General features: G+C 62.6%; 1 protein-coding gene across 2 annotated transcripts; it reads left to right on the forward strand.

Moving 5' to 3' along the window:
• The first annotated feature begins 1472 nt into the window (after window positions 1–1472).
• Window positions 1473–24048, forward strand: CDC25B (cell division cycle 25B). 2 transcript variants are annotated; one of them, XM_044428260.1, is made up of 16 exons: window positions 1473–1598; window positions 5088–5266; window positions 6156–6207; window positions 10997–11038; window positions 12357–12393; window positions 12917–13027; window positions 13147–13263; window positions 14353–14487; window positions 16052–16129; window positions 18462–18638; window positions 19571–19666; window positions 19985–20047; window positions 20300–20398; window positions 21835–21968; window positions 22206–22317; window positions 23827–24048. In XM_044428260.1, exons 1-16 carry the CDS (start codon window positions 1543–1545, stop codon window positions 23965–23967), a joined length of 1629 nt encoding a protein of 542 aa, XP_044284195.1. In that variant the 5' UTR covers window positions 1473–1542; the 3' UTR covers window positions 23968–24048. The 2 variants fall into 2 exon arrangements, with proteins under 2 accessions (XP_044284195.1, XP_044284196.1); XM_044428261.1 differs by lacking the exon at window positions 1473–1598 and adding an exon at window positions 4528–4696.
• The last annotated feature ends 249 nt before the right edge of the window (window positions 24049–24297 follow it).

The raw sequence follows: 24297 nt of genomic DNA on the forward strand, positions 1-24297 counted from the left end.
CGCAGGCTCTGGGATAAAAAGCCCGCGGCGCCCGCCTTGCCGGTGCTGGAAAATCCATGCCGCTTTCTGCCCGCGCCCCGTCGCCTGTCTCCTGGGCCTTGCCAGCGAGCCAGGCTTTGGGCTCCTCGCCTAGGCCTCGATTCCGCCTCTGACCTGCGTAACGGATGTGGCCGGCTCACACTGCTCGAGCACCTGCCTGTTTCGTTCCCTTCCGCCCGCCATCTGCATCAGCCAAACCATGAAAGAGAAGCTTCCCCGCCCGCGTCTCCCTGCTTTCGGCCTGCCCTAGAATGCCCTTCTCCAAGGGGTCTGCTTTCGGCCTGCCCTTCTCCAAGGGGTCCTGCCTCCGTTCTGCCATCCCTGGAGGCGCCCCCCGCCTCGGCCTGCTCCGGCTTGGGAGCGGGGCCCCACCACCCACCCCGGGCCTTGGCGACGGCGGCGATTCTCACAGCACCAGACAACCCGCCCGCAACCACCTTGGCCTGGGCCGGCCTCAGACCTAGCCTGCGCGACCAGGGGTGAGGGATCATGGGACTTGTAGGCCAAAACATTTGGAAAGCCCAGGTTCCCCTGTGCCAACGCGGCACCCTCTGCCTGGATTACAACTCCGTTCAGCTAATGGGCGCTGCGGTCCAGACGCGTCCGGGGAGGGTGCCTGGCGGGGGGGGGGGGCTGGTGAGAGGTCCGGCTCAGGAAACCGCACTGCGCAAGACGCCGAGCAACGAGAAGCGCCCCTGCGCCCCGCCCCCCCGCCCAAAAATAACTGTCCGGGCCGCCGCTCGCCTCCCGGGCGCTGCTGCAGCTGCAGCCGCAGCGGCTCCGAGCGCGCCGCCCCTCCCCCCCCCCGCTGCGCGCGTTGCGGCAGGCGCGCTTCCCCCCGCGCGCTTCCTGCCCTGCGCCCCGGGCCTGCCATTGGCTGCGCGCCGCGGCTCTGTTATTTTTCGAATATCATCAGTGCGGGGCAGGAGCGCTGGCGGAGCGGCGCGGCGGGGCGGAGGGAGCCGCGTCCCAGCGGGGCGGAGCCGCGCTCGCGGGCCGGCCCTCCCGCTTCAAAATCCGCGCGCCCGTGCCGCGCATCTCTCCCTGGCGCCCGGCCGCGGCCCCCTCTCCGCGCAGGCTCTCCCGCCCGCCCGGCCCGAGGCCTCCGATCGGCTCGCAGCCCCCGCGCCCAGCGCCGCACGGCCTTCGCCTTGCCTTCCCCAGCGTGGCGGCTCCAGCCTCCGCGGGCGCGAGCGTGCCCGGCGTGTGAATGCTTTTGAGCGGCGTCGGAGAGCGGCTTCCGTGCAGCGGGGGCGCCGCCGCCCGGCCCTGCTCGCGCCCTCCGCGGCAGCCGCCGCCGCCGCCGCCCGTGGCCCGGCTCGGTGCTGCGCGTACTCCGGGCCGCCCGGCTCCCCGCCGCCCTCCATGGAGCCCGAGGCGCCCCATGCCGACTCGCCGCGCCCGTCCCGCGAAGCCGGCGGGCCCAGGGGCCAGCTGCCCTGGCCGCCTTGCAGCCTGCGCGCCGGGACGAGGCCGCTTTTCCCCGCCGAAGCCGCCGCCGGGATGTCGCCCGTGACCACGCTGGCCCGGGACATGACCAAGCTGACCGGCCTGGGGAGGTGAGAGCGGGCGGCCGCATGGAGGTGCTCGCCCCGCGAGCGTGCGCGCTGGCCTCGGGGGCTGGGGGGCGTCTCGTGCGAACCCGCGGCTGGGAGAGGCGGCTGGAACATGCGGGGGCGCGCCTCCGCCGGGGTGGGGGAAGGGTCGCCTTCTCCAGGTGTGCCTTTTGCAGGCGCGCTTCTCCCGCAAGCAGCCTGGCCGTGGGGGGCGCGTGCACGCATCTGGACCGTCTCCCTCCCCCCCCGGCCGGGGCAAGCTGCGGAGGGGCGCCCCTGCGCCTCGGCGGTCGGGGTGCGTGGTGCGTGCGCGGGCAGGAGCCGAACAAAGGGGCGGCCGCCGGCCTGCCTGCCTTTCCCGGGCGCAGGCGCCGCGGCGCGCTGTCAGTGGCTGCCGCGGGAAAGGCGCAGAGGCCGCGCTTGGCGCGGTCGGCCGGCAGCGCGCGCTGGCGCCAGGGCGCCGCGCCTTCCCCGGCGGAGACGTGCGGCGAGCGGCCCCCCCCCCCCTTGCCCGCTGGCGTGCGCGGGACGGTCCCCCGGGCGAGAGCCCCGGCCCTCCCGCCCTGGCCGGGGAGCAAGGCCTGCAGCGCTGCCCGGGCGCCGGGTGGGCCGCAGCTCCCGTGCTCCGCACCCACCCGGGGCCCTGGGGCTGCTTGGGACTGGGGCCCCCGTCGTTCCGACCGTGCGCCACGCTGGCGGGAGGGCCCGGGAGCTGACGGCTGGAGGGCGCCGGCCCGGGGAAGGCCGCTGCGCGGCCGGGTCGGGGTGCGATCCCGAGCATGTTGCGACGGAGGAAGCCCTGCGGCCCGCGGGCTCCCCAGGCAGTGGAGGGCGCTGCGGGACAGCCTGCGCCGTGCACGTTGCCTGCCGGCCGTTCACTCCTGGCAGCTGCGCGCCACCCTAGCTGGGCTTGGGTGAGCCCGAGCGACTGGGCCAACACGCTCCAACCCCTCCTCCGCACTGCCTTTCCCGGGACTGTGCCTGAATTGCGGAGACCCAGCACTTACTGGGCGTCAGTAGGAACAGCCACCGTGAATGGGGTCATTCAGACAACCGTCCCTTGCAGTCAAGCGGCCTCAGCGGGCCTTGCATTAATCGCAGCAAGCGGGGTGCTTGATTCCTCGATTGATTCCTTGATTCTTGCACACTCGAATCAGATTGCAGCCAGTGGCACGTGCGTGCGTGCCAGAGTCAGAAGCTGCTGCCTCACTGAGGCCACCCCTGCCCAGCCGGTGGGGCTTGCTGTGGCCCCGGGTGGGTCTTTTCCCTTCACGCCGACCGTCCAGGCCCCTGGGCAGCCCCTGCTTTTATGGGAGGCCTGTCAGGGAGTCTTTCTGCCCCAGGGTTGGGGTGTGGAGAGAAGCATCTCCTCGGGGCCGGGGCCTCCGCAGAGGGAGGGCGCCTTTCCCCCTCACTCCGCATACCAGTAAGGAATGGGGATGCGAGGCTGGCTTGGGAGAGAGGCCCTGTGGGCTTTGCACCTGAGCTTGCATGCCGAGACCCAGAAGCGAGGGAGGAGCGTAAATGGAGCCTCGACCGGAGTTCGGGCCCAGTGAGGGGTGCGGGACTGGGCGCAGCCCCCTTGCCATCAGCCAAGGGCAGGGCGAGAGCCCGTCTGGGGCCCCTCTGGCCGCTGCCTTCTGCAGCGGCGTTTTGGCCGTCTTCTGGGCTTGTCTCGCCTCTCCTCCCCTTTGTTCTCGCCTCTTCCGCTTTCGTCCGGGTTTGAATCTTTCGGGTGAGGCCTTCTGGGGCTTCCTCTCTCAGTGGGCTGTTTTCCAGCTCCGTCCTGTGTGCCAGGAGCGGGGTGAGAGGCTGCCCGGCTCGTCGCTGTGTGTGGCAAAGCAGATGCGCCCGCCCGCCTGCGCTGCATGTGGCGGGACGCACTGGAGCAGAGAGGACGGCTCTGTGTTATAATTACTGCGTTTCTGTAACTTGCTTGACCGCTGCGGTTCAGAAAGAGGCTTGCATGGGGGGGGGGTGATTTTTGCAACCATCTGTAGCCAATCCCAGAGATAACTTTACTGCTGAAGCGCCCCCCTTCCTCCGCCGGGAATGGGGACCAGTGGCTCTCCGCTGGCAGGCGCCAGCCTCCACACTGCTGGCCAGCGAGCTGGGGCTTGTGGCCGGCCAGGCCCCCACCTCGCCGTTGGCTGTCACCGTGGGGTGCTGTTACGTCGCCGGGCAAAGTCTCTCCTTGCGGTTCCCTGGCGCTGGGCCTTGGAGAGGTCCCTTCTGTTTCGGGCATCTGCAGCGACTGGGAGAGCTCCACGGCTCATCGCTTGCTTTCTCCAAGGCTGCTGGGGCCGCCTTTGCTCCCCAGACTTTGCAAAGGAGGAGTGGGGTGGATGTGGGGCGCCAGTGCAGGAGGATGGCACGCCGGCCCTTTGGGGCTCCGGCGGTGTGCGAGATCCTTGTGCCTTGGAAGCAGTGCTGAGGAGGAAACAGGCATGGAGCGGGTCGGAAGGGGCCTCCTGGGCCATCTAGGCTGATCCCCGGCTCCAGCCGGCGGTCAGTCCTGACCCACAAATGCAAAACCTGGGCATGGACTGTGGGTCTTTGGCACACGCTTCCCTTGCCAAAGGGCCACTGCCAAAGCCGAAGGATCGGGAGCAGCTAGGGAGTGGGGAATGGTAGAGGGCTGCCCAGGCGGGCAGGGAACCTGCTCCCCGCGCGACCTTGGCTGACCTTCCCGCCATCGCCGTGCCCTTGAGTCACTGGCCTGCACTCCCTCGCACGGCTGGCGCACTGACTGGGCGGAGGGGAAATGGAGGCAAGATACGCGTTATCTTCCGCAGGCAGCCTCTCCTTTTGTGCTCCCCAACCTGCCCCACCTGAAACTTGAATGTGGCAGGTTAATGATTAAAGCAGCTCTGCTCTAGCCGGTTGGCCAGATGCTTAGGTGCCTCTTGGGGGGGGGGGTGCAAATGCCAATCCTCCATAAAGTGGTTTCTATAATGCTTGTAGATCTCCAGGATACCTTGCAGCCTCCTCCCCTACCCCACTCTTAACCCTACCTGACAGGAACCCTGCAAATTCGGTGAGCTTTCCCCAGGCCAGGGGGCATCTGCACAGCATGTCGCTTTGGCCAGGTGGGAGCAGAGGTGAGGTGCCCTTGGAAGGACCAAGATGTGAGTGAGTGAGTGAGTGAGTGAGTGAACTCTTGGCGACATTCCCTCCAGGGTTGCTTTAACGCAAGGTGGGGGTGAAGGAAATATATTGGAACAGGGCTTGTTAGAACTCTCTTGAAAGGAGGAAGCTGGGTTACAGGTTCCGATTCACAGGCTGCTAAGTGCAGCTCACGGGACTACTCCGTTCTGTCAACTTTACCTGCTTCCCTGGGTGGCTGCGAAGATCAGGGGGAGGCCAAACCATGAATGCTGCCCGAGCTTCCTGGAGGAAGTGTGCAGAATGCGGATGAACTTTAAGAACAGAGCAGGTGTTCTTCCAAAGCTCTTCAACCACGGGGCTTGGTCTCTTGTTTTTTTCCTGCAGTGACTGCAATACTCCCAAGAGGAAGAAGAAGCTGGGCATGGACTTCAGAAAGGACTGGTCTTCGCAGGATTCCCTGTCCTCCGAGTCTTCGCAGGATTCCCTGTCCTCCGAGTCTTCGCAGGATTCCCTGTTCTCCGAGTCTTCGCAGGATTCCATGTCCTCCGAGTCCGCAGATTCAGGTCAGCAGTCGGCAGTACAGCATTCCGTGCAGCAGTGGGCCACAGGATCCCTCGGGCAGGATGCGTGCAAGACCTCCGCCCCCCCCCCCCGCCCCACGTTCCTCTGCAGCTGGGGTGAGCAGCACGCTGCCCCTGCTAACGGAGGCAGCGCACGGCCAGGAGCTGCGGATTGCGCCCCCATCCCTGGCAGCGTCAGCCTTTTGCTCCCTGCCACCCCCCAGATGTTTTGGACTGCAACTCCCACCACCCCCAGCCATTGGTGCCGCAGGCTGTCGTAGACCAGGCATCAGGAGAGCTGGTGGGTGAGTTCTTTGAAACAGCAAGACCATGCATCGGGCATCCTTCCTCTCCGGGGGTGGGGAAGAGGTGGGGAGAATATTCTTTCGATTGTTTGGGGAAACTGCCACTAATTCCCCCACCGCCGGGTTTATTTTCCTGGAGAAGAGTCCCTGAAGGGGTGACTCTCCACAGAACGTTGATCCCGGGTAAAGGTGGCGAGGCGGCAGCAGCCCTCCTGGCCTTGATGCCCAGCCGCAGCCTGAGGCCTGTCCTTGAGCCACAAAGGGTCAGTGCCAGGACGGGCCCTGGGCAGCCCAGACCAGCCAGAGGGTTCCCCTTAAGCCGGACATCAGAGGCCGCTTATCCAGGGAGCAACTTCCTCCAGGCCCAGCTCAGCCTTGGAGGGCTTTGCATTTTCCAGCCGTAGTGCAGAGGCGACTGTTCCAGCGATGTGGCAGCGCCCACGGCATATCCCTCACTGGGTCCAGTTGTGGGGGCTTCTTTCATGCCAGTGGGTGGGGGGATGCCGTGGGAGGCAGAGAGCAGAAAGGACTGAAAGCTGTGGATAAGGAGGACCACCCCCCCCAGCATCTCTCCGTTGCCTCCACAGGTGTGGGCCCCAATTCCCCTGTCGAGTCGGACGCTGAGATGTTTGAATACATGTAAGTAGGACCTCTGTATGTGTGATCTGGGGAAGGGGGCTCCTTTTGACCCCCTCACAAAAAGATGAGGAATCCTGGGGACCGCAGCCTTGTGATGGAAGGGCCAGGTGCCTCTGGAGCAGGGCTCTCGTCCTCCGTGGCCGCAGTGCCGGCCGAGCAACAGAACGATCCCGTGCCTCCGGGCTGCAAATTCGGCACCGGCGCAGACCGTGCGAGCTGGCCTGCTTCTGTGCTTGCTGGCTGGAGCACAGGGGGCTCTCCCACGATCTCCAGTGATCCCAGGGCGCTGCTTGGGGCCCAGCCGGCATTTCATGCGCTCTTTCAGCAGCGTCCCACTAAATGGGGAGGCCAGCGTCCTCCGCGACTCCCGTGGGCCCCAAACCAGTTTTAAATGTGAAGAGCAAGCTTGTGGCCTCTTGAAGGGATTAAAACCTGAAAGGGCAGGTTCCTTCCTGGGGGTGTCTGTGCAGATGCCGCACGCACGCTGAGGGGGCAGGCGGGGCGGCTGTCCGGGGCTTGCGAGGAGAAGGGGAAACGCGCCGGGCGTTCTCAGGATGCGTTCTCCAACTCACTTAATCCGTTTACTGCGCGCGGCTTAACAGCGCCTCTGTTCTCTTATCAAAGGTGTTTAAGTGCCAGGATTTGGGCTTTCTGAAATGCCGGCATTCTATGGACATTTGCATCAGAGGAACTAATCTCTCCCCTAGTAAATTCTTCCTGTTCTCTCAAGCTTTCTGGGGAGAAACATAACTTGACCCGAGTGCAGCTCCGCTCCCCTTCAGTATTAGCAAAGCCATTCCAAGGCAGGGAGGTGACGTTGTGTGCCTGAGACGGCAACTCACAGGAACCTTCCTGAACCAGACGCTCTCCAAGCACGCCGAACTACAACTTCCATCATCCCCAGCTAGCCTGGGGATAATGGGAGTTGGAGCCCCACACATCTGAACAGTGGCAGGTTGAGGGAGGTAGATGTAGCTGTGGGAAAACTTATCTCTCATGCCACCTACAGCAGTATGAGAAAAGTTAGAAAATTTCAATTTCTGTTTCCATTTTGTGGCCAGGAGCCGGAGAAGAATTACAAGGCTCCCCTCCCATGAACAGTTTCATCTTTACCGGAAGGCTGGAGGTTTTGGGTGTGCCTCTTCTCATGGGTATTTCAGTAGCTGAAAAACAAATTATTTTGCCCAGCAAAATACATCGCCGTAGCAAGTTGCGCATTGATGAATCCACAGACTGCCTTGTTTAACTGTGGGTTGTTTAACCCATGATTAACCCATGGGTTTGCACATTGCGTGGAAAACTCCCGTTAGCCTGATCAGAAAATGGGGATTGGCTGTGGAATCTGCCTGGCACATGCCGTCGTTCAGTGCCAAGCCAGCCGATGTGCTGTGGCTGGAAGGACAGGATGCGCCGCCACCGCCATAACTTGTTCTGGACCATGGATTTTATCAGACATTTGCAAACGCATCAAAACTTGGCTCTGAATAATTGGGGAGGCCCACCCTGACCCTTCTCCAGACCCCTGAAGGCAAGCAAGCCGCTGGATTCTTCTCCCACTGAAATCCATGTCAGCACATCAGTGCTGTGTTTTTGCTGCTGAAGCACGAACTGGGAATTTGGTTTTTTTTAAATGTGCTAACCATACTTATAAAATCTGGCCATGAAGTACATTTTCCAAATAGTTTTTGAATCTTAAAACATACGTCCATTTATGCGTCTGTCGGATTCTTTTAAAGGCTCCCTTTGAAGGTCGTGCAATTAGAGAGGTTAAAAAAAAGATGGTGCTTGGATTTTTGCAAGTTGATTGCGTGTCGCTGGGGCAAGGAAGCCGCTGCCTTGCACCTGCCTTGGGTGCTTTTCACCCCGGCAGCTGTGTGGCTGGTGAATGCGTAACCAGAGCAGATGGCTGCCGGGGCGGGGGGGGGGGGGGGGGGGGGGGAGGCCTTTTGAGCAGGGAGTGTCGCCTGAATTCCTGAGCTCCCCTCCGGGCCCCCGAGAGACTCCTCCAACCGTTCCGCTCAAAGGCACAGCATTCCTCAGGAGGGGCCAAAGCGGCTTCTTCTGGCACAAGGGTTCTTTTTTGTACGTGTCCGACAAGCTTCGGATGGACATCTTTCCTTGCTCTCAATGTTACCGTTAGGGATTTGAAGGCCTCGGAGGCACGCTTAAAAAGGGGAAGGTGTGGGAACACACAAAATTAAGGGAAACCTTCTCGCCTGTGTTTTTCCAGGAATATCTTCTTGCAAAACTTGTGAGGAAAAGCCATTCCCCTCCCTGAATCTTTCCGATTCGTTTCCTCAGGCCTTCACATCTCCAGTTAGGTCCTGCCGGGTCCGCTTCCAAAGAGGCTTTTGCACTCGAGTGCAGAGCCTGGATGGCACACAAGCGTACACTGCTTTGACGGGCGCGTTGTGTATCAGTCACAGCAGTGCGAGTGAGAAGCCAAGCGGGTCTTTGCGGTCCATGTGCCGCGCTCGTGTTTGCACTTGTTAAAAGACTTTCAGTTAAAAGGGGTGAGAGTGGATGGGTATTTATTTATATTGTGATTTATAGCCTGCCTTTTTCCTACAAAGGGCTCTAGGCAGCTTACATCATTCTCCTCCATCTTATCCCCACAACAACAACCCTGTGAGGTAGGCTGGGCTGAGAGTCTGTGACCGGCCCAGAGTCACCCAGTGGGCTCCGTGGCCGAGCAGGGACTAGAACCTGGATCGTCCGAGTCCCAGTCCCGTGCTCTTAACCACGACACCACACTGGCTTTCTCCACACTTATCCCCACAACAACAGCCCTGCGAAGTAGGCTGGGCTGAGAGTCTGTGACTGGCCCAAAGTCACCCAGTGGGCTCCATGGCTGAGCGGGGAGCAGAACCCGGATCGTCCGAGTCCCAGGCCCAGCCCTGAACCACGATGCTATGCTGGCTCTCTTTCCATTTCGGACACCGATGTGTGTGAGGGTTCCTTCCTTGGAGATGGGATGTGGGTTAAGGTGGACTGCAGTCCAGTTTCCTCTGACGCTTGTCTTGCTGGACCAGGCAACGGACTGAGCTGCTTCTCCAGTTTTTAATTTTTATTTCTCTCCCTGCCCCAAAAAGTTGCTTTACAGATCCAGTGAGAATGGCTAAAAACAACCCATTAAAATGCAATTAAAACATAGTAGTTAAAGAAAAGTTTTTAAGGCAGCAGTGAATGCCCCAAACCTAGCAGCTGAAGGCTGCCTAGAAGAGAGCGGTTTTCGCCTGGCACCCTGGTCTCTCCTGGGGAGGGGTCCCGTGGCTTTGGGGCAGCTCCCCTGTGCTGGGTTGCTGTCGAAGGAGAAGCTGTCAGAGTCCGCATGACGGTTTCTTCCAGTACGTGGGCTTGGGCCTCCGAGGGTTTGTCTGGCCAGGACTTCATGGCCCCGTGATTGTCTGAGCACATACAAGGCCGGAGACACTCCAGCGACGGCCTCCGAGGACGGTTCGGAATGCGGTGCGGCAAACTCGATCCGCAGGTGCTCTTCCTGAACCTGCAAACGAGAGACCGGGCTTTATTTCTCCGGCAAATACGACTTGAGTGGCTGCGGAGTGATGCCTCTCCCGACTGTGTGTGTGGGGTTTGGGTGGGGGGGGGTGAAGTCAGACATGTGCTGCGCTGGCAGATGGCATCGGAGTGGCCCCATTTCCCCCTCCCAGTTTGCACGCAGGCGCACTTGGCACGTGGCAGCCGTTGCCGGGCGATGCCCTCGGAGGTCCAGCCTGGGCTCCCGAGGCCTCTGACGCTCCTCTACCCATCCCTGGCTCCCCCCCTCCAATTCTCCCCCCTTGCGGCTTAGTGCTCCCCGAAGCCAAGCCTGCTGGGCTGGTGGACCCCCCTCCCGCCAAGCCTCAGCCGTTGCTCCTGTTTGAGGCCTCCGGAGGCCCCCTGCAGCGGGGGCTGTGCGGATGAACTGGAGGGACGCACGGAGAGGCCCAGTGGGGGCTGGCGGGGGGGGGGGGAGCTTGGCCCTGCCTGCGTGACAGAAGGGATTTGGACAGTTCTAGTTGTTAAAATGCAGTTTTAAAAATTGTTAAGGAACTTTGGGGTCTTTTGCTGCTGTTTCGTTCTAGACCATGTTTAAGAGCCGCTGTTCACCCAGAAAGCGTCAGCTGTTGGGTGGTACAGACATAAAATTAGCGACCAGCAGCACCGCTGCAGCCTGCTCCGGCTGGGGACGGGGGGCTGGGCATGGCTAAGGGGTACCCCAGGAGTTAGCAGCAGAGCGTGTGCCCGCAGGGGCGGTGGGTGGGTGGTCAGCCCGGCGTCTCTGGGCAGGGCCAGCAAAGTGCCTGCCAGAAACTCCTGCGAGCCGTGTCTGCTGCTGCCGGTCTGTGCTGGCAGTACTGGGCAACGTGGGCCACTGGGCTGTGACTAATGAGTCTGACCCACCTGCCTGGCGCCTCTGGCTTCAAAGCAAAGGGGGCTGCTCAAGTTGCAGGGGGCCGTGCAGCCACCCTGGTCCAGCTCCCTCCTGCGTGCAAAGCCCCCGATGCCGCCCAGCCTGGACGTCGCGGCCTTGGGCAAGGGGGGTGCCGTTTCCCTGCCCCGGAAGCCAGTTCCTTCCTCATACTGCTAAAGTGGGGCGCTCCACCGTATCTTGCAGTTTGGCTCACTTGCTCGAGCAGTTGCTCTTTCATGCTCCTTCCTCTGGAGCACCTGCTCTGGAGTCCTGTCCCGGCAGAGCCTTGTTCGGGACGCGTCCGTCTTGCGTGCCGACCGCCACCCCCTTGGGCAGAGCTCCTACGTTTCCTCATCGCTTCTCTTCGTCCCACAGGTTTGAGAAGGATGCGGTGGAGTTGCGCAGAGTCTCCCGCCGGTAAGTGCAGCGCTGGGCTTGGCTCTCTCTCCTTCTGGCTTGGGGCAGAGCAGAGCTTCGCCCGCTGAAGCCGCCCACTGCACATGGGCATCTCCGGGCTGCCGGGCTGGAGAAAACGGCGGCCTGCAGCTGGGGCACGCCGCTGCTGCCGGCCCGCGTTGGCGACACTGAGCCGGGCCGGCCGCCAGCCCGCTGCCATTCCTGCGCTGCTTCCCCACTGGGGCTCGGCCTCGTTGGAGCCCAAGGGCCAAGTGCCGTTTGTGCGGAGCCCTTAAGGCTCATTCCGGGGCTGGGAGCCAAGGGCCAGCGGGCAGGGCCAGCACAGCGGCATGCTAAGCGTGGGCGTCTTTGGGCGGGCACCTGAGCCTGGGGGGCATTCCACCTTTTGGCAAAGGGGTGGGGGGAAGAAAAGGGGGGTTGCTGTGCATTTCCCCCCAGAAACCAGGAAATCAAATGGTGGTTATAGCTCAAGGAAAGGCTCGGCAGACGGTGGACGGGCCATTTTCCAAGGCTCGGCTAGCCGTAACAGACGCCTTGGGCCTCGGCGCCAACGCAGCACCCTCTTTTACTCATCGCTGGCACAAACTCCTGCACAGCCTTGGGGCCTGTTTGCATCCTCCCGAGACTCCCTCCCTTTTCTGTTCCTGCAAAACTGATCTTCCCCACCCCTATGTCTTCAGTAAGAAGCACAAATTAATTACCCCGCAGCTCCAAAAACGGAAATACTTGTGTGACTATCCTACAGTTTTTTGGAGCTGAAGTGGTCGATATATTCTCTCCCCACAAGGCGCCCGCCCCACCTCCTGGCCCGGGCAGCAGGCTTGCTGCAGGAGCCTGTCGCTCCCCCCGCCCTGCATTTCCCCGAAGTCTCGCCTGGCCAGGTGCAGTGCTGGCAGAGCGGCTCTTTGGGGGCCCCCTTTCCCCCCAAGTCTCACTGTGGAGGCAGGAAGGCTTGCTTGCTTCCTGCTGGCTGGGCGCAGGTGCTCGGGCGCCCATTGGCACACGGAGCAGGATCCGGGGCTGAGCTTGTCCTGGGCTGGGCTGGGCTGCCCCGAGGGGCCGGGGAAGGCCGCCTGCTTGTGACCTTCCTCCTGGGAGAAAACTCTGCTCTTGGAAGGAGGATGGCCCCCCTTCTTCTCTTCTTTCTTCCGGCATTGTGGGAAAGGGTGATGACGGGAGGGCGAGTGCTGGAACGCACACCCTTTCCTGAATTGACACTGTCCTGGGGCCACATATGTGCCGCCTGAATGCACAGAAGGACCTGTGGGCGAGGCTGTGGCCGGAGGGGCTGACGGATGTTCTGTCCTTCCCTCTGCAGTGAGTCTTTTCCCTTCCGAAGGATCCAGTCCTTGCCGGTAAGTTTGCCACCTGGTTTTGCCTGAAAGCTGCCCCATCGTGGTGATGGGAGCGGGGGGGGCCGGCTCACTCGGTCCCCCGTGCGGACTCCGGGAAGGATGGGCTGTCGGACGGGAGCTGCCTCGGGGCTCGCCTCGTTGCGCTTAGCGCCTGGCTGCCCCCGCCGAGCCGGGTGTGGGGAAGGCTTGCTCCGTCCTCGGTAGCACTCGGGGTGTCTCCCGAGCAAGCGAGTCTTTGTGCCAAGTCGCGCCAGGCGGCCTGCGCGCCACCCCCTCTTTGATCACGGACCTGCATCGTGTGAAGAAATGCGGGAATGCCACCCCCCGTTGGGCGTGCTTTGAAGCGCCAAGCCCAGCCGCGGGCCGCTCGTGTGCTGAAACGGCTCCCGCTGGCCCTCGCCCCTCTGGAAAGTGCTGAGGATGATGGGAGTTGGATGCCGCAGCCGGGCTAGCCTCTCAGGCCAGCGGGGCGCAGCTGTTCCGGCCTGTGACCCACCAGGAGAAATGGCGCTTCCTTTTGCAGGACAGCCTCCTGAGCGCCAGTCCCATGCTGAGGACCATTTCGAATTCCAGGGAATTCAATAGCCCCACGGCCTTCGAGAGGGACTCGGGGCTCAAAGACAAAGCGGAGAAAGTAAGCCGGGAGGAGGACAGGGCAGGCCCCTCTCTCGCCTCCCCTTGGGACCCGCCGTGGGCACGGCGCTCGCCACACCCTGGGGAAGTTGCCACGGGCCCCGCTTGGTGTCTCAACAGGAGGGGGCCGTCTTCAAGAAGCCACTGCGCCCGACGAGCCGGCCGCACTTCTCCCCATGTGGTCCCGGGGAGAAGGACCCCTTCGCACAAAGACCCAGCTCTGCTCCAGACCTCGTGGTGAGTGCGCTGGTGGTGCGAGGCAGCGGTGCTCGCGCATGTGCGCGGGCACGTGCGCCCTGGTGAACTGGCATGTTGGCCTGCGCTTACCGTGTTGTGAAGACAACAAAGTTGTCTTTGCCGGCCCCGTGCGAGGAAACCCACAGCTGGGCAGTGCTTTTCGGAGAGTCGGACTGAGCTATCAAAAGGTTGCGCGAGCTTCTGAGTTCGGACTGGGCAGCGCAAAATGTGGCAGCTTGTGGGAGGAAAAATGTGCGAAGGTTAGCGGGGGTGTCGCGGCCGCGAGGGCTGCGGTTCTGCCTCGATGGGGCCGCAGACGGAGTGAAGCAGGGCGCGAGCCGGCCCCTGGCCTTCCCTCGGGGGCCTGGGGAATTTCCGGAGTCCAAGCGGAGCCACCTTTGGCGCTCGCAGCTGCAGCCCTGCCGGCCTTCGCCCCGTGTGGGGAGAACTGCCCTTGCCCGTCTCTTCTCAGGCAGAACGTGGCCTCGGGGGGCAGGAGGGGCGTGCAGTGGGGAGGGGGCGGCGGCTGCAGAGGTGCACCCAGCCTTTCCCCCCCTGGCCCTGCCGGCTGGGAATGGCCCAGAGCGGGCTCAGCGCGAGAGTCCAGCTGGAGCCCAGTGGGGCGGTCCTTCCAAGCGGCTTGCAGGGAGCAGGCAGGGGTGCTGCACTGGTTCTCTGGGATGGAGGGAGAGCGGGCCTGGATGGCCTCGCCAGCCCGGGGGACCTTCTCCTCCGCAGCCCCCGGCCACTTCCAGGGTTGGCAGCAGATCGGCCTGGGCCACGTGACGGGATGGCCTGCGGGTTCGAGGAGTGCACGGGCTGCCAGGGCCCAGTGGGGGAGAGCAGATCCGCCCTGCCCGCCACTGGCACGGCCACCCAGCGACCCACGGCTGGCTCCATGGCAGCTGGCTCAGCACGACGTGCAAACCCAAGCGGCTGGGTTGTTCAGGGGCTCAGCAACCCGGCGGTCAACCCCTGGAAGCCGCGGCCCGACGCACGCTTGGGGCCCGGTCGCAGACGGCTGTTGTAGCTGCGAGGAGGAGCAGCTGGGATGGAAAGCGCTGACGGCTGCTTGCTCCTCCCCTTCAGTGCGGCAGCCCTGAAAAGGAGAACATGGGCCCCGACTCCAGAAGCCTCCTGTGCCCCCGCCGCTGTTCTTTCACCTCTGTGGCTGACGGAGACGACGACGGATTCATGGAAATCCTCGATGAAGAGAAGCTGAACGTAAGGGTGGCCGGCGTCTCTGGCCGCAGGCCCAGGCGGACTCCTTCGGGCGTGGGACTCAGGAGGGCGCGTGGCCACAGAGCTGGGCTGGCGTTGCAGCTGAATGCGCTCCGTTCATTCTGCGGGCAGCGCGCGTCTCCTCGGCCCTTCTCTTTCTTTGTGTGGGACTTGCTGGTTTGGGGATTCTGTGGCTGCGAACACAGAAAGCGACAGCTCCTCTCCTCGCTGCCAGTCAAAAGCAAGAGGAAGCCCATGTACAGCTGCCGGCTGTGTCTCCCTTGGCCATCCAGGTGGGGAAGGAGTTAGGGTCGGGCTGGGGGTTGGTCCCTGCCCAGTCCTCCGGGGCTTTTTCAGGCCTCAGCTCTGCCTCGCCTTCAAGGCTGGCTCCGTCTCGAAGCACTTGGCTTCAGCCTGCGGTCGCTGTTGCTGTGGGAACACGTGCGCCCGCTTTCCTCGCTTCCCGTCTTGGCCCCCGTCTCACGTTAGCCAGCATCCTTCCTGGGGCCGGGACCTGGCTTCTTGCTCGCTGCTCCACAGAGCACCTCCGGTGTTGATGGTCCTCTGTGGACAGCAGCAAACATTCGATACATCTGCGAGTCCTGGTTTTCCCTGAAGAGGAAGATGGGGCAGGTCCATAAGCTGAACACCAACAAAAGCCCTTGTGGTACAGGATGAGCTGATGTTCTCATTTGCGGCTTTGGAGGAAGCGGGGATTTTTTAATGGGAAAATCAAGAACAGGGGATCTAGGACTTCACCACCAGCAGGCGACCACACATCCAGATTGGACTTGCAAAGGCACCTGTCCCTTCTCAGCACTCTTGGCTCTGGTTGGTGGGTGTGGCGAGTCCAGGAGGATGAGGTGTTGGCCTCGGGGCCCTCGTTCTGTCACCTCGTCCCCTTTTTGGCAGAGGCAAAACGTTAAGCTGCAGCTTGAGCAGCTGGCCCTGTTTTGTTGCTCTGGAGACTTTAGAAACCCCAGGTGGGCCGTGGGTCCTTTTAAACCATTTGCAAGATCCCTGAATTCCCTGGGGCTCCGCACTCCACGTCACGTGCCCCGTGCCCGTGGAGCGCTCGAGGGAGCTCTAGGCAGAACAGCAAGTCCCGGGTGGGGGTAGAGGCGGCCCACCTGCCGACCATGATCTGTGGTGGCAGCCGCGGCCTCGTTGCCTCGTGCGATGGGCACAGACTCAGCCAGCTGCCCGCAGAAGTGTTGGGCGACCGACCCCTCAGCTTCTCTGGGCCTCCTCGAGGATCTGCCTTGAGGTCCCATTCTGGTCCCGAGGTTGTCCTGCTGCTGGAGGAAAGGCTGATGCAGCGAACGCGGCGCCAGCAGTTCTCTTCCCATCTCAGCGGCGAGGCACGCTGCAACGGGGAGCTGCAGCACACCACTGCCTCGCGCACTCGCGTGGATTCCCGTGGAGGTGCTTCCCCTTCTCGGCCTTCCTTGCCTGGTGGTGGGACCTCAGGAGAGAAGCAGCCCTGTGGCTGGGGGAGCGGGGCCTGCTGAGCCCAGCCGTGGCGACCAGCTCCCACCAAATGACGGGGCCTGCTTCCCTCTTTCAGGCTGACGCGGACGTCCCCTTGAGCATGGAGAACTTGCTGATGGCTCCTCTGGTGAGAAAGGAAGACGAATCTCATCTGGTATTTCTTCTTCTTATTATTGTTCTGTTGTTGTCGTTAACGATATCCTCCTTATTGCCTAAACACACCCTCCTGGCAGCTAACAGTAAAATCCGGATTAAAAGCAGAATGTTAATGGAAAACATAAATACATTAAAAGCGGGGTGCCCTAGTGGGGGACCCTGGTCAACTTCATGCAGCATTCAGAAACAAGTACGCCTAAACCTGTTTGTGGGAATGTGAACACCCGGGTGCCCTTCCTGCTGCGCCCTCGGACGGGATGTTTCCCACCCAGCACCTCTCAAACCTCGCTTCGCACTTGATTTTTGTGAGGGCTGGTTGGGCCAAGGCAGCGACGCAGAAAGGAGCAGTGCTGCAGGGGGAAAGGGAGGTAAATTGGTCCCATTTGCACCTTCCTGTATTCTTACAGCAACATTACAATCCTCTGCCCACTTACCTGGGAGTAAACCCCACAAGCTGCAGTGCGCTTATTTCCGAGCCGGCATGTTCAGGATCACGCTGTTAACGTCAAAATCTCATGGGTGCTGCATGTAAGAAAGACCCTGGATGGGGTTTTTAAAGACATTCCCCCTGTCAACAGACAGCAGCACAAGCACGGCCTGTGCGTGACATTAAAAAGTGCACAGCCTGCTTCTAAGAATGGAGCAGGTCAAATAATTCCAGGGATATCTGGCAAGGTGAGAAGCTCGATTTGAGACAGTGATCTAAATCAGCATTCTGCAGCCGAGTGCCCGCGTTCAGCATCTTGAGGCAGGTCGGCCTGGGGCAGCGGAGGCCTGCCCTGGACGGCCCCTTCCAGTTTCAAAGTTGTGGCCTTAACAACCTGGAAATGCTGTGGATGCTTTTGGCGGTGCTGCCAACCGTGTTCATTAGGGTGGAAACATCTGGGATGGTTTTGGACTCGAGGCATTTGAAGGAGCAGTTCAGCGCAGGATCCGCTGTTGCTTGCGTGCCAGTGGGACTTCCTAGGAGCACAAGAAATGAGCTAAAAAGCTCACCTCCAGAAGCAGTAGGTCCGTGACATTCGCAGAAGACCCGCTTCATTCCGAAAGTTCTGGGAGGTGCTGGTGGATACGCTGCCCGCAGTATCCATCGCTTCCAGAGGCGCTCACCTGCAAGTCTGGCTGCATTCAGTGGGGACTGGGGACCTGCTGCGCGTGTCGGGAGTTGTGGCGTTGGTCTCCCGCCACGGGAAAGCGCTCCAGGTGCTTGGGGTGTCAAGTCTCCGAAGCTGTGCCCGCGTGGCCAGTGGGCAGGAATGCCGAAGCTGGAACCCTGGGAGATGGGCTTCTCCCCTTGCCCCAACAGACACGCCTGAGCAGGGTCGACCCAGTGTGGGTGGGGCAGTCCTCTGCCCCTCAGCCTGAGGGGGGGTGGCCAGGCAGCTTTGGGGCACGCGTGGCACAGAACCGAGTGAGCGCCTAGCAAGCTCTCCGGGAAGCAGCCCAGCCCCCATGAACCCCGAGAAGTTTCTGCATTTTTATTGTGTGTGATGATTCTATTCGTACCCGCTCTTGTATCCCCCTTGCACCCAATCCAAGAGGGGGGCCACCCTCCGTTCTTTTATTCTGACAACAGCATCGGGGAGGGGGTCTCGGCTGGGGGTCTGTGGCTGCCCCAAAACTGCCCAGAGAGCTTCAGGGCTGGGGGGAGTTGAACCGGGGCCTCCCCCGTCCCAGCACCCCTGACTGCGAGGCTGTTCTCTCCGGAGGGGCCGCATCTTGTCTGCACAGCTGCCCTGAGCATGAGGGATCCCGTGCACCGTTCTGTGGTTGGCAGAGGGTGGAAGCCGGCGGGGGAGAGGAGAGGACAGAGTCCCGGCCCCGAGACGTGCCGCCAGCCTTTGCCCTCTTGCTGAGCAAGCCGGAGCACGGGCTGCCTGGCTCCAGTCACGGGGAGGGGGTCGCTTGACCCCGTGCACCTCCGGTGCCCTGCCCTCCCGATGGGCTGGGAATGCTGGGCTTGGCCGGCCGGCTTGGCGGGGTGGCCGGGCACCAGGCAAAGCAAACTCGCTGGCACCGCACGGCGGCAGAGCTCTCTCGGGGCGGGCGGGCGGGCGGGCGGGGGGGGGGGGACCCGTCCCGGTTTTGAGCTCCGGAGCGGTCCTGCTGCACGATGGCGGGGGGATCGTCGGGCCGGGCAGGGCAACGCACCTGGCCACGCACTCGCACGGCCTTCTGCGCTTGGCTCCTGCTTCCTCACCTCCGGCCTCGTGTTTTCCCCTGGCAAAGTCCCAGTCCTCGGAGGGGTGACGGGCACCAAACCAGCCAGAAGGTGACGGTGCTGCTCTTCTCTTCTTTCTCATTCCCTGCCCCCTTCCCCCCCCGAGCAGACCCCCGTGGGCACAGGGAAATGCCGCCGCCTTTTCCGCTCGCCATCCCTGCCCAGCAGCGTGATCCGGCCCCTGCTGAAGCGGCTGGACCGGCCCCAGGACCGGGAGACGCCGGTGAAAACCAAGCGGCGGAAGAGTCTGACCGGCAGCACCATCGCCGAGAAGGAGGAGGAGCCGGTATGTTGGGGGGGGCTGCTGGGGCGAGGGGGGGCACCGCCGGCCCTTTCGGTGTGCCACGCACCCTTCTTTGGCATTGTGGGCCACACGCAGGGACCCTGATGGCCGCGTGTCTCTTGCGAAGCTGTACCGATTTGGGGGTCCTGTGTCCAGACGCTCCTTCGAGCTCCCTGTGTGCAAGGGGATTCTGGGAAGGCGACTGGAAGTGCCGTGCTGGGTCGGATCCGGGGCCCCTCTGGGCGGGTGTTCTGGCCAGCTCAGTAGCAGCCGGGCTGAGAGTCACCCAGAGATGCGTCCACCGTGGCTTCTCTGCTGGCCACGGAGATGGAGGGATTGCGTGAGGGTCCCCTCTGCCTGCTGTGCTCTGCAGCGGGCGTCTCCACGTAATTTTAGCTTTTCGTGGAACCTGCCCTGTGCTCTGCTTGTTTGAGGTTCCCAGGAGGTCGTCTTGGGTTAGGAGGGCTTCTCTGCATGCGTGGTCCTTGCTCTGGGCGGGGGGGGGGGCAGGCCCTGGCCGGACCACTGGCCCGGCACACACCTCCTCTCCTCTGGCCTCCGCTGCACCCTCCCCTTCCCTCGCCCACCGGGCGCATGGGCACTTCCGCTCGTTCCGGCACTGGCGGAGCAGGAAGGCAGCCAACCCGAGATGCGTTTGGGGGCCCCCGGCTGCAGAAGTTATGGGGGGAAGAAGTGGGCCTGGCGGGGGAGGCGGCAGAGTCCCGCGAGCGCATGAGGTCGGCTGGCAGGGGCTGCGTTGCCGCCTTGCCCCCCCCGCCCCCAATTTGGGGCTGAGCCATGAATCCCAGGGTTGCAGAAGTGTCCAGGGAAGACTCCCAGCCTGGCCGAAGGGGCCACTGGATGCTGCGGCTGGTCTGGGGGTCTCTGTCGGAGCCACGTGGCCCATCCTTAGGGGCTTCTCCTGCCTCTTCTAGAAGCCGCGGCTGGTTCGCTCCCGGTCCTGCTGCCCCAGTGAGATCGCGAACATCCTGGACAATGACCACAGGGAGCTGATCGGAGACTTCTCAAAGGTACCGGCTCGGCGGGGGGGCAGCACCTTTTTCCTCTCGCGGGGACCCCGGGTGGCCCCCACGGCCCCATTTTGTCCTCACAACCTTGCTGTGAGGCAGGTCAGGCCGAGGGAGGACGGGCCCACCGTCCCCCAGTGCGCTCATGGCTGCGTGGGCGCCCGATCCCAGACCCTGGGGTCGCCAGGACAGCACTTGAACCACTAGGCCACCTGGCCTTAGTGAGGCAGTGGCCCCATGGGGGGGTCAGGGGGTGCCCGTCTTCCTGCGCTGGCTGGGGGACAGTCCCTGGCTCATTCTCTCCGCCTCGTGTCCTCCTAGGCTTACCTGCTGCAAACCGTGGAGGGGAAGCACCAGGATCTGAAGTACATCTCTCCGGAAATGGTAAGCGCGGCACCTGCGTCTGGAGCAGGTTGCCCCCCTGCCAGGCCCACAGCCTGGCAGGGGGCCTGGCAGCCCTTCCTGGAGTCCCCTGGGGCCCTCTGCCCCAGGCAGGCTCATCCCCCTCAGCTGGGACAGGCGGCCCCCTCGTGCCGGGGGCTTGGTGGGTGCGTGGGAGGACGTGGCCCCTCGGCAGTCCCCCGGGGCCCGCCCTGCATCGGGGGCCCGCCTTGCCAGCGTCTCCTCCGCCCACAGATGGTGGCCGTGCTGAGCGGGGAGTTCAGCAACATCATCGAAAACTGCGTGATCGTGGACTGCCGGTACCCGTACGAGTACGAAGGAGGGCACATCAAGGTCAGTCGACTGCAGGCCACCTCCCCCCCGGGGCTGGGGCTGCCCCCTCCCCAGCTTCAGGAGCTGCACGGCGCCTGGCACGTTTCCAGCCCCAGACGGTGCTCCTGGTGGCTGGAGCTCTGCCGGAGCAGCGGGAACCGTGCCCCGGGAGAAGCCTCCGTCCCCCATGGGCTGGGCACTGGGGGGGGGGTCCTCCGAGTCCTCTCCTGGGTGCCCCCCATGATGGGATGCTGGTTGCACAGTTTCCCCAGGGAAGCTCCCCAGCTTTCATTGTTCTCCTCCTCTTAGTGCCCAGCAAAGACTTTTCTTAGAAAAAAAAAAATCTGTAGGATTCTCCTCTCTCCTTTTTTCATCCGAACTGAAATGGGGCCCTTGCAAATTCATTTCCCAACTCAGAGGTGGCCAGTTGGAGAGGCCGCCTGGCCCGATTCCTTTCATGGAGCAAGACACTCCGTTCTGCTACAGCTTTTCTGGCATCCCCCAAGATGGTTTGGGAAAAGTTGAAACATGAAAACTGCGCTTATATAAAGCCTCATGAACACTGAGAGCATAGGAAGCGGTGGATTTAGTGGGACAGGGCAGGAGCAGCGGTGTCTTCTTTTTATGAAAACAAAACTTGTGAGTAGCTCCCCAAAGCCGAGGCTTGGAGCACATCATGTCCTTCCTTGCTGGGAAAACTGCTCTTGGGGGTCCATGTTAAATTTCTGCAATGCCCCAGCTTGTCTCGGGGCGCTCTCCTTTCCCACGAAAAGATCTGACGTTCCTGCTGATTCCTGATTTTTGTTGTTGTTGTTCGTGGGGGGAGTAAATCTCGCTCCCGTTTTTGGAGGGGGGAAAATGAGCCGAAGGCTTTTGATGTGGCTCTTGTTGGTAGCGCGCTTCCTTTCTTTTTCTTAACTTTGGCCTGCTGTCCTTGCTGTATATCAAAAGATGCCCGATAGACAAACAAACCATTTCAGCACAGAGATGCAGGAAATATTGGAGAAGGCTGCAAAAGCCTTGCCTGCGCTGCCCCCCAGCCCCCAGTCTCGATGCCCTTTGGGGCTTGGGTTTTACCCCCTCGCGGCTTGCCAGGCGTGGCATCCTTTGCCTTGCGAAATGCGGCGAGGCAAACAGTTCCTTCCGCACATCTCGCACGGAGCCGGAGAAGTCTGCTCTCCCGAGGCAGGGGCGGACCTGACCCACACCCCCTGGACGGATGTCCAATCTGCCCGGTCGAGCCGGAGCGAACGCGGAGCGTGCTTTGCCGCGGCTGAAGCACGAGGCTTCCCGGGGCAGCAGCCCTTCGTCCCATCGAGGCGGGTTGTGCCGGGCTCGGTCCAGCACCATATTGAGAGGCGCTTGGGGAATGTGCTGGTGGGGGTGCGGTGGGAAGGGAGACGATGACCCTCGGCCGTTTCGGGATGGAGCCGGCAACCGCTTCTCTCCCCCTCCAGGGTGCGGTTAACCTTCCTCTGGAGAAAGACGTGGAGGATTACCTGCTCAAAGAGCCGATCGTGCCCTTCGATGCCGCCAAGCGGGTGATCGTGGTCTTCCACTGCGAGTTCTCCTCTGAGAGGGGCCCCAGGATGTACGTAGCCCCCTGCCGGCCTCCCGTTGAGTCTGGGCTCCAGCTCCTGCTCATCCATCCTCCCTGGCGCCAAGCGCCCTCAAAGCCAGGGGGATCTTGGCGGGCGGCGAGCCAACCCCAGAACAGCCCCCCTTCTGTGCCGTTCCCGCTTTTGGGGCTGCCTGAGGATGGGGGGAGGGAAGGCCCGGTTCTGTGGATGCCCTTTTAACGTGGAGCCCGCTGGTCTCTCGCTCGAAGGTGCCGCTTTGTACGGGAAAAGGACCGGGCCTGCAACGACTACCCGTATCTTCACTATCCTGAACTGTACGTCTTGAAAGGGGGCTACAAAGAGTTCTTCCCGCAATATCGAGTGAGTTGACCAGGGCTCCTGGATACGTGCAAAACAGAGCAGCGCCCTGGAGCGCCGGGGGGGGGAGGGGCTGGTCAGGGGCCTCCCTGGGGGGCTGTGGACAGAACGTGCCCTGGCTTCAGCAGGGCTTGTGATGAAGGGCCCCAGGGTAGCCGGATAAGCCGGCTGGCTGGAAAGGGGGCAGGATGGGTCAGCTATGGGGTGGACCCACAGTTGGCCACAGAATCAGACTCGCGGAGCGCTCATCAAGGGCACCTTCTCGGACTGGGGTGCCGCAGGGTTCAGTCCCGGGCCCAGTGCTCTTCAGCATCTTTGTTAATGATCTGGATGAGGAAGTACGAGCAAAGAAAACCACATTTGCAGGCGATACCAAACTGGGTGGGATAGCTAATGCCCTGGAAGATGGAAAGAAGATTTGAGGTGATCCTGATAGGCTGGAGCACCGGGCTGAAAAGAACAGGATGGAATTCAGAAGGGACAAGTGCCAAGTCCTGAATCCGGGAAAAAGAGCCCGAATGAATTGCTGCGAGCTAGGGAGGAGGAGCGTGGAATCGCTGTAGGTCACTAGCTGAACAGGCGACAACAGGTGTGGGTGTGATGTGGCTGCAAAGGGGCAGGAGGAGCGCAGCTTCCGAACCGCAGGCGCTCCCGGTTCCCCTCCAGCAGCTCCGGTTAGGCCCATCTTGAGTCCAGTTCTGGGCACCAGGCTCCAAGAAGGATGCAGACCAGCTGGAAAGAACTCAGAGGAGAGCGGCACGGACGACCATGGGGCTGGAAACAGAGCCCTGTGAGGAGAGAGGGAGAGAAAGGACTGGACATATTTAGCCTTGAGAAAAGATGGGAGGGGAGAGAGGGTGGTATTTTTCAAATCCTCGAAAAGCTGTCACCCCGAGCGGGGCCTGGATCTCTTCATTGCCCCAGACGGCAGGACACAGAATCCGAGGCGCAAGTTCCAGGGAGCCCGATGCTGGCTGGAGAGCAGGGGGAGTGCGGCAAGGGAGCCCCTGACCCGGGGAGGTGGTGGGCTCTCCCGCCCTGGACAGCCCTCTGGCTTAGTGGGAGTCCTGCGCAGAGCGGGGTCGGCCCTTGGGCCCTGCCGTCCTGTGATCCTGGGCGAAAGAGGGAGGGGCAGAGGTCTGTCTCGCCAGCGAGAGGAGAGTCCCGTCCTGCCCAACAGGTGCAGCGCAGGTGAGGGATGCCAGGTGGGCGGGGAGAGCCGAAGTCCGAGGGGCGAACCTGGCCAGGCCGGGGTGCCTGCAGGGCAGGGTTAGCTTTGGGGGCCTCCCTGGGTTCGCGTTACGCGTGTGCAAAGCAGCGGTACACTAAAAGCCGGGGGACACGGCGGCAGGGTGCCCCTGGTCCCCCAGCAAGTGTGGTCTGCCCCCCGCCCGGCCCCCCTTGAGGAACGGCCCTCTGTGCCTTGCGGTGGCTTTTCCGTGCGGGCCCCGCTGTGCCCCACACTGGGGGGGCGGGTCCTTGATGCCGGCCGCTCTCTTCCTGCCCCGCCAGATGCACTGTGAGCCGCAGAACTATCGCCCGATGCACCACCAGGACTTCAAGGAGGACCTGCGCACCTTCCGTCTGAAGAGCCGCACCTGGGCCGGGGAGAGGAGCAAGCGAGAGCTCTACAGCCGCCTGCACCACTGCTGAGGGGCGGGTGCCGGGGGGGACACTGCCTGGAACCAGTGTGCGCGCGCCCCCCTCCCGGGCAGGATCCACGCAAGGCCTCCTCCTGCTCTTCCGCCTCCTCCCGGGGGACGTTGGCTTCGGGGGAGACGGCCAGCCGGTGCAGCCGCAGCGACTCATCCCGCAACGGCCCTCGCGCGTCCCTGGCTCCAGCTGGCTGGGACTCTGGGCGACACCGTGAATCCTCTGGGGCCGGGCTTCTCGCTGTGCCGGGTCTGGCCTCGGCCCTCTTCTGGGGTCGCAGAGGCTCCCGATCCACCTGGAAGCCTTCGCTGCAGGCCGCGCCCTCCCGGA

Source organism: Varanus komodoensis, unplaced genomic scaffold, assembly GCF_004798865.1.
Source record: "Varanus komodoensis strain SLA01 unplaced genomic scaffold, ASM479886v1 scaffold2, whole genome shotgun sequence".
NCBI lineage: Eukaryota > Metazoa > Chordata > Lepidosauria > Squamata > Varanidae > Varanus > Varanus komodoensis.

Bases quoted from the DNA above. Each gene is read 5' to 3' on its own strand.
- CDC25B (XM_044428260.1), top strand. From the start codon at position 1,543: ATGTCGCCCGTGACCACGCTGGCCCGGGACATGACCAAGCTGACCGGC. The intron at 6,208-10,996 runs GTAAGTAGGACC...TTCGTCCCACAG, and splicing joins GCTGAGATGTTTGAATACAT to GTTTGAGAAGGATGCGGTGG. The intron at 14,488-16,051 runs GTAAGGGTGGCC...TCCCTCTTTCAG, and splicing joins TCGATGAAGAGAAGCTGAAC to GCTGACGCGGACGTCCCCTT.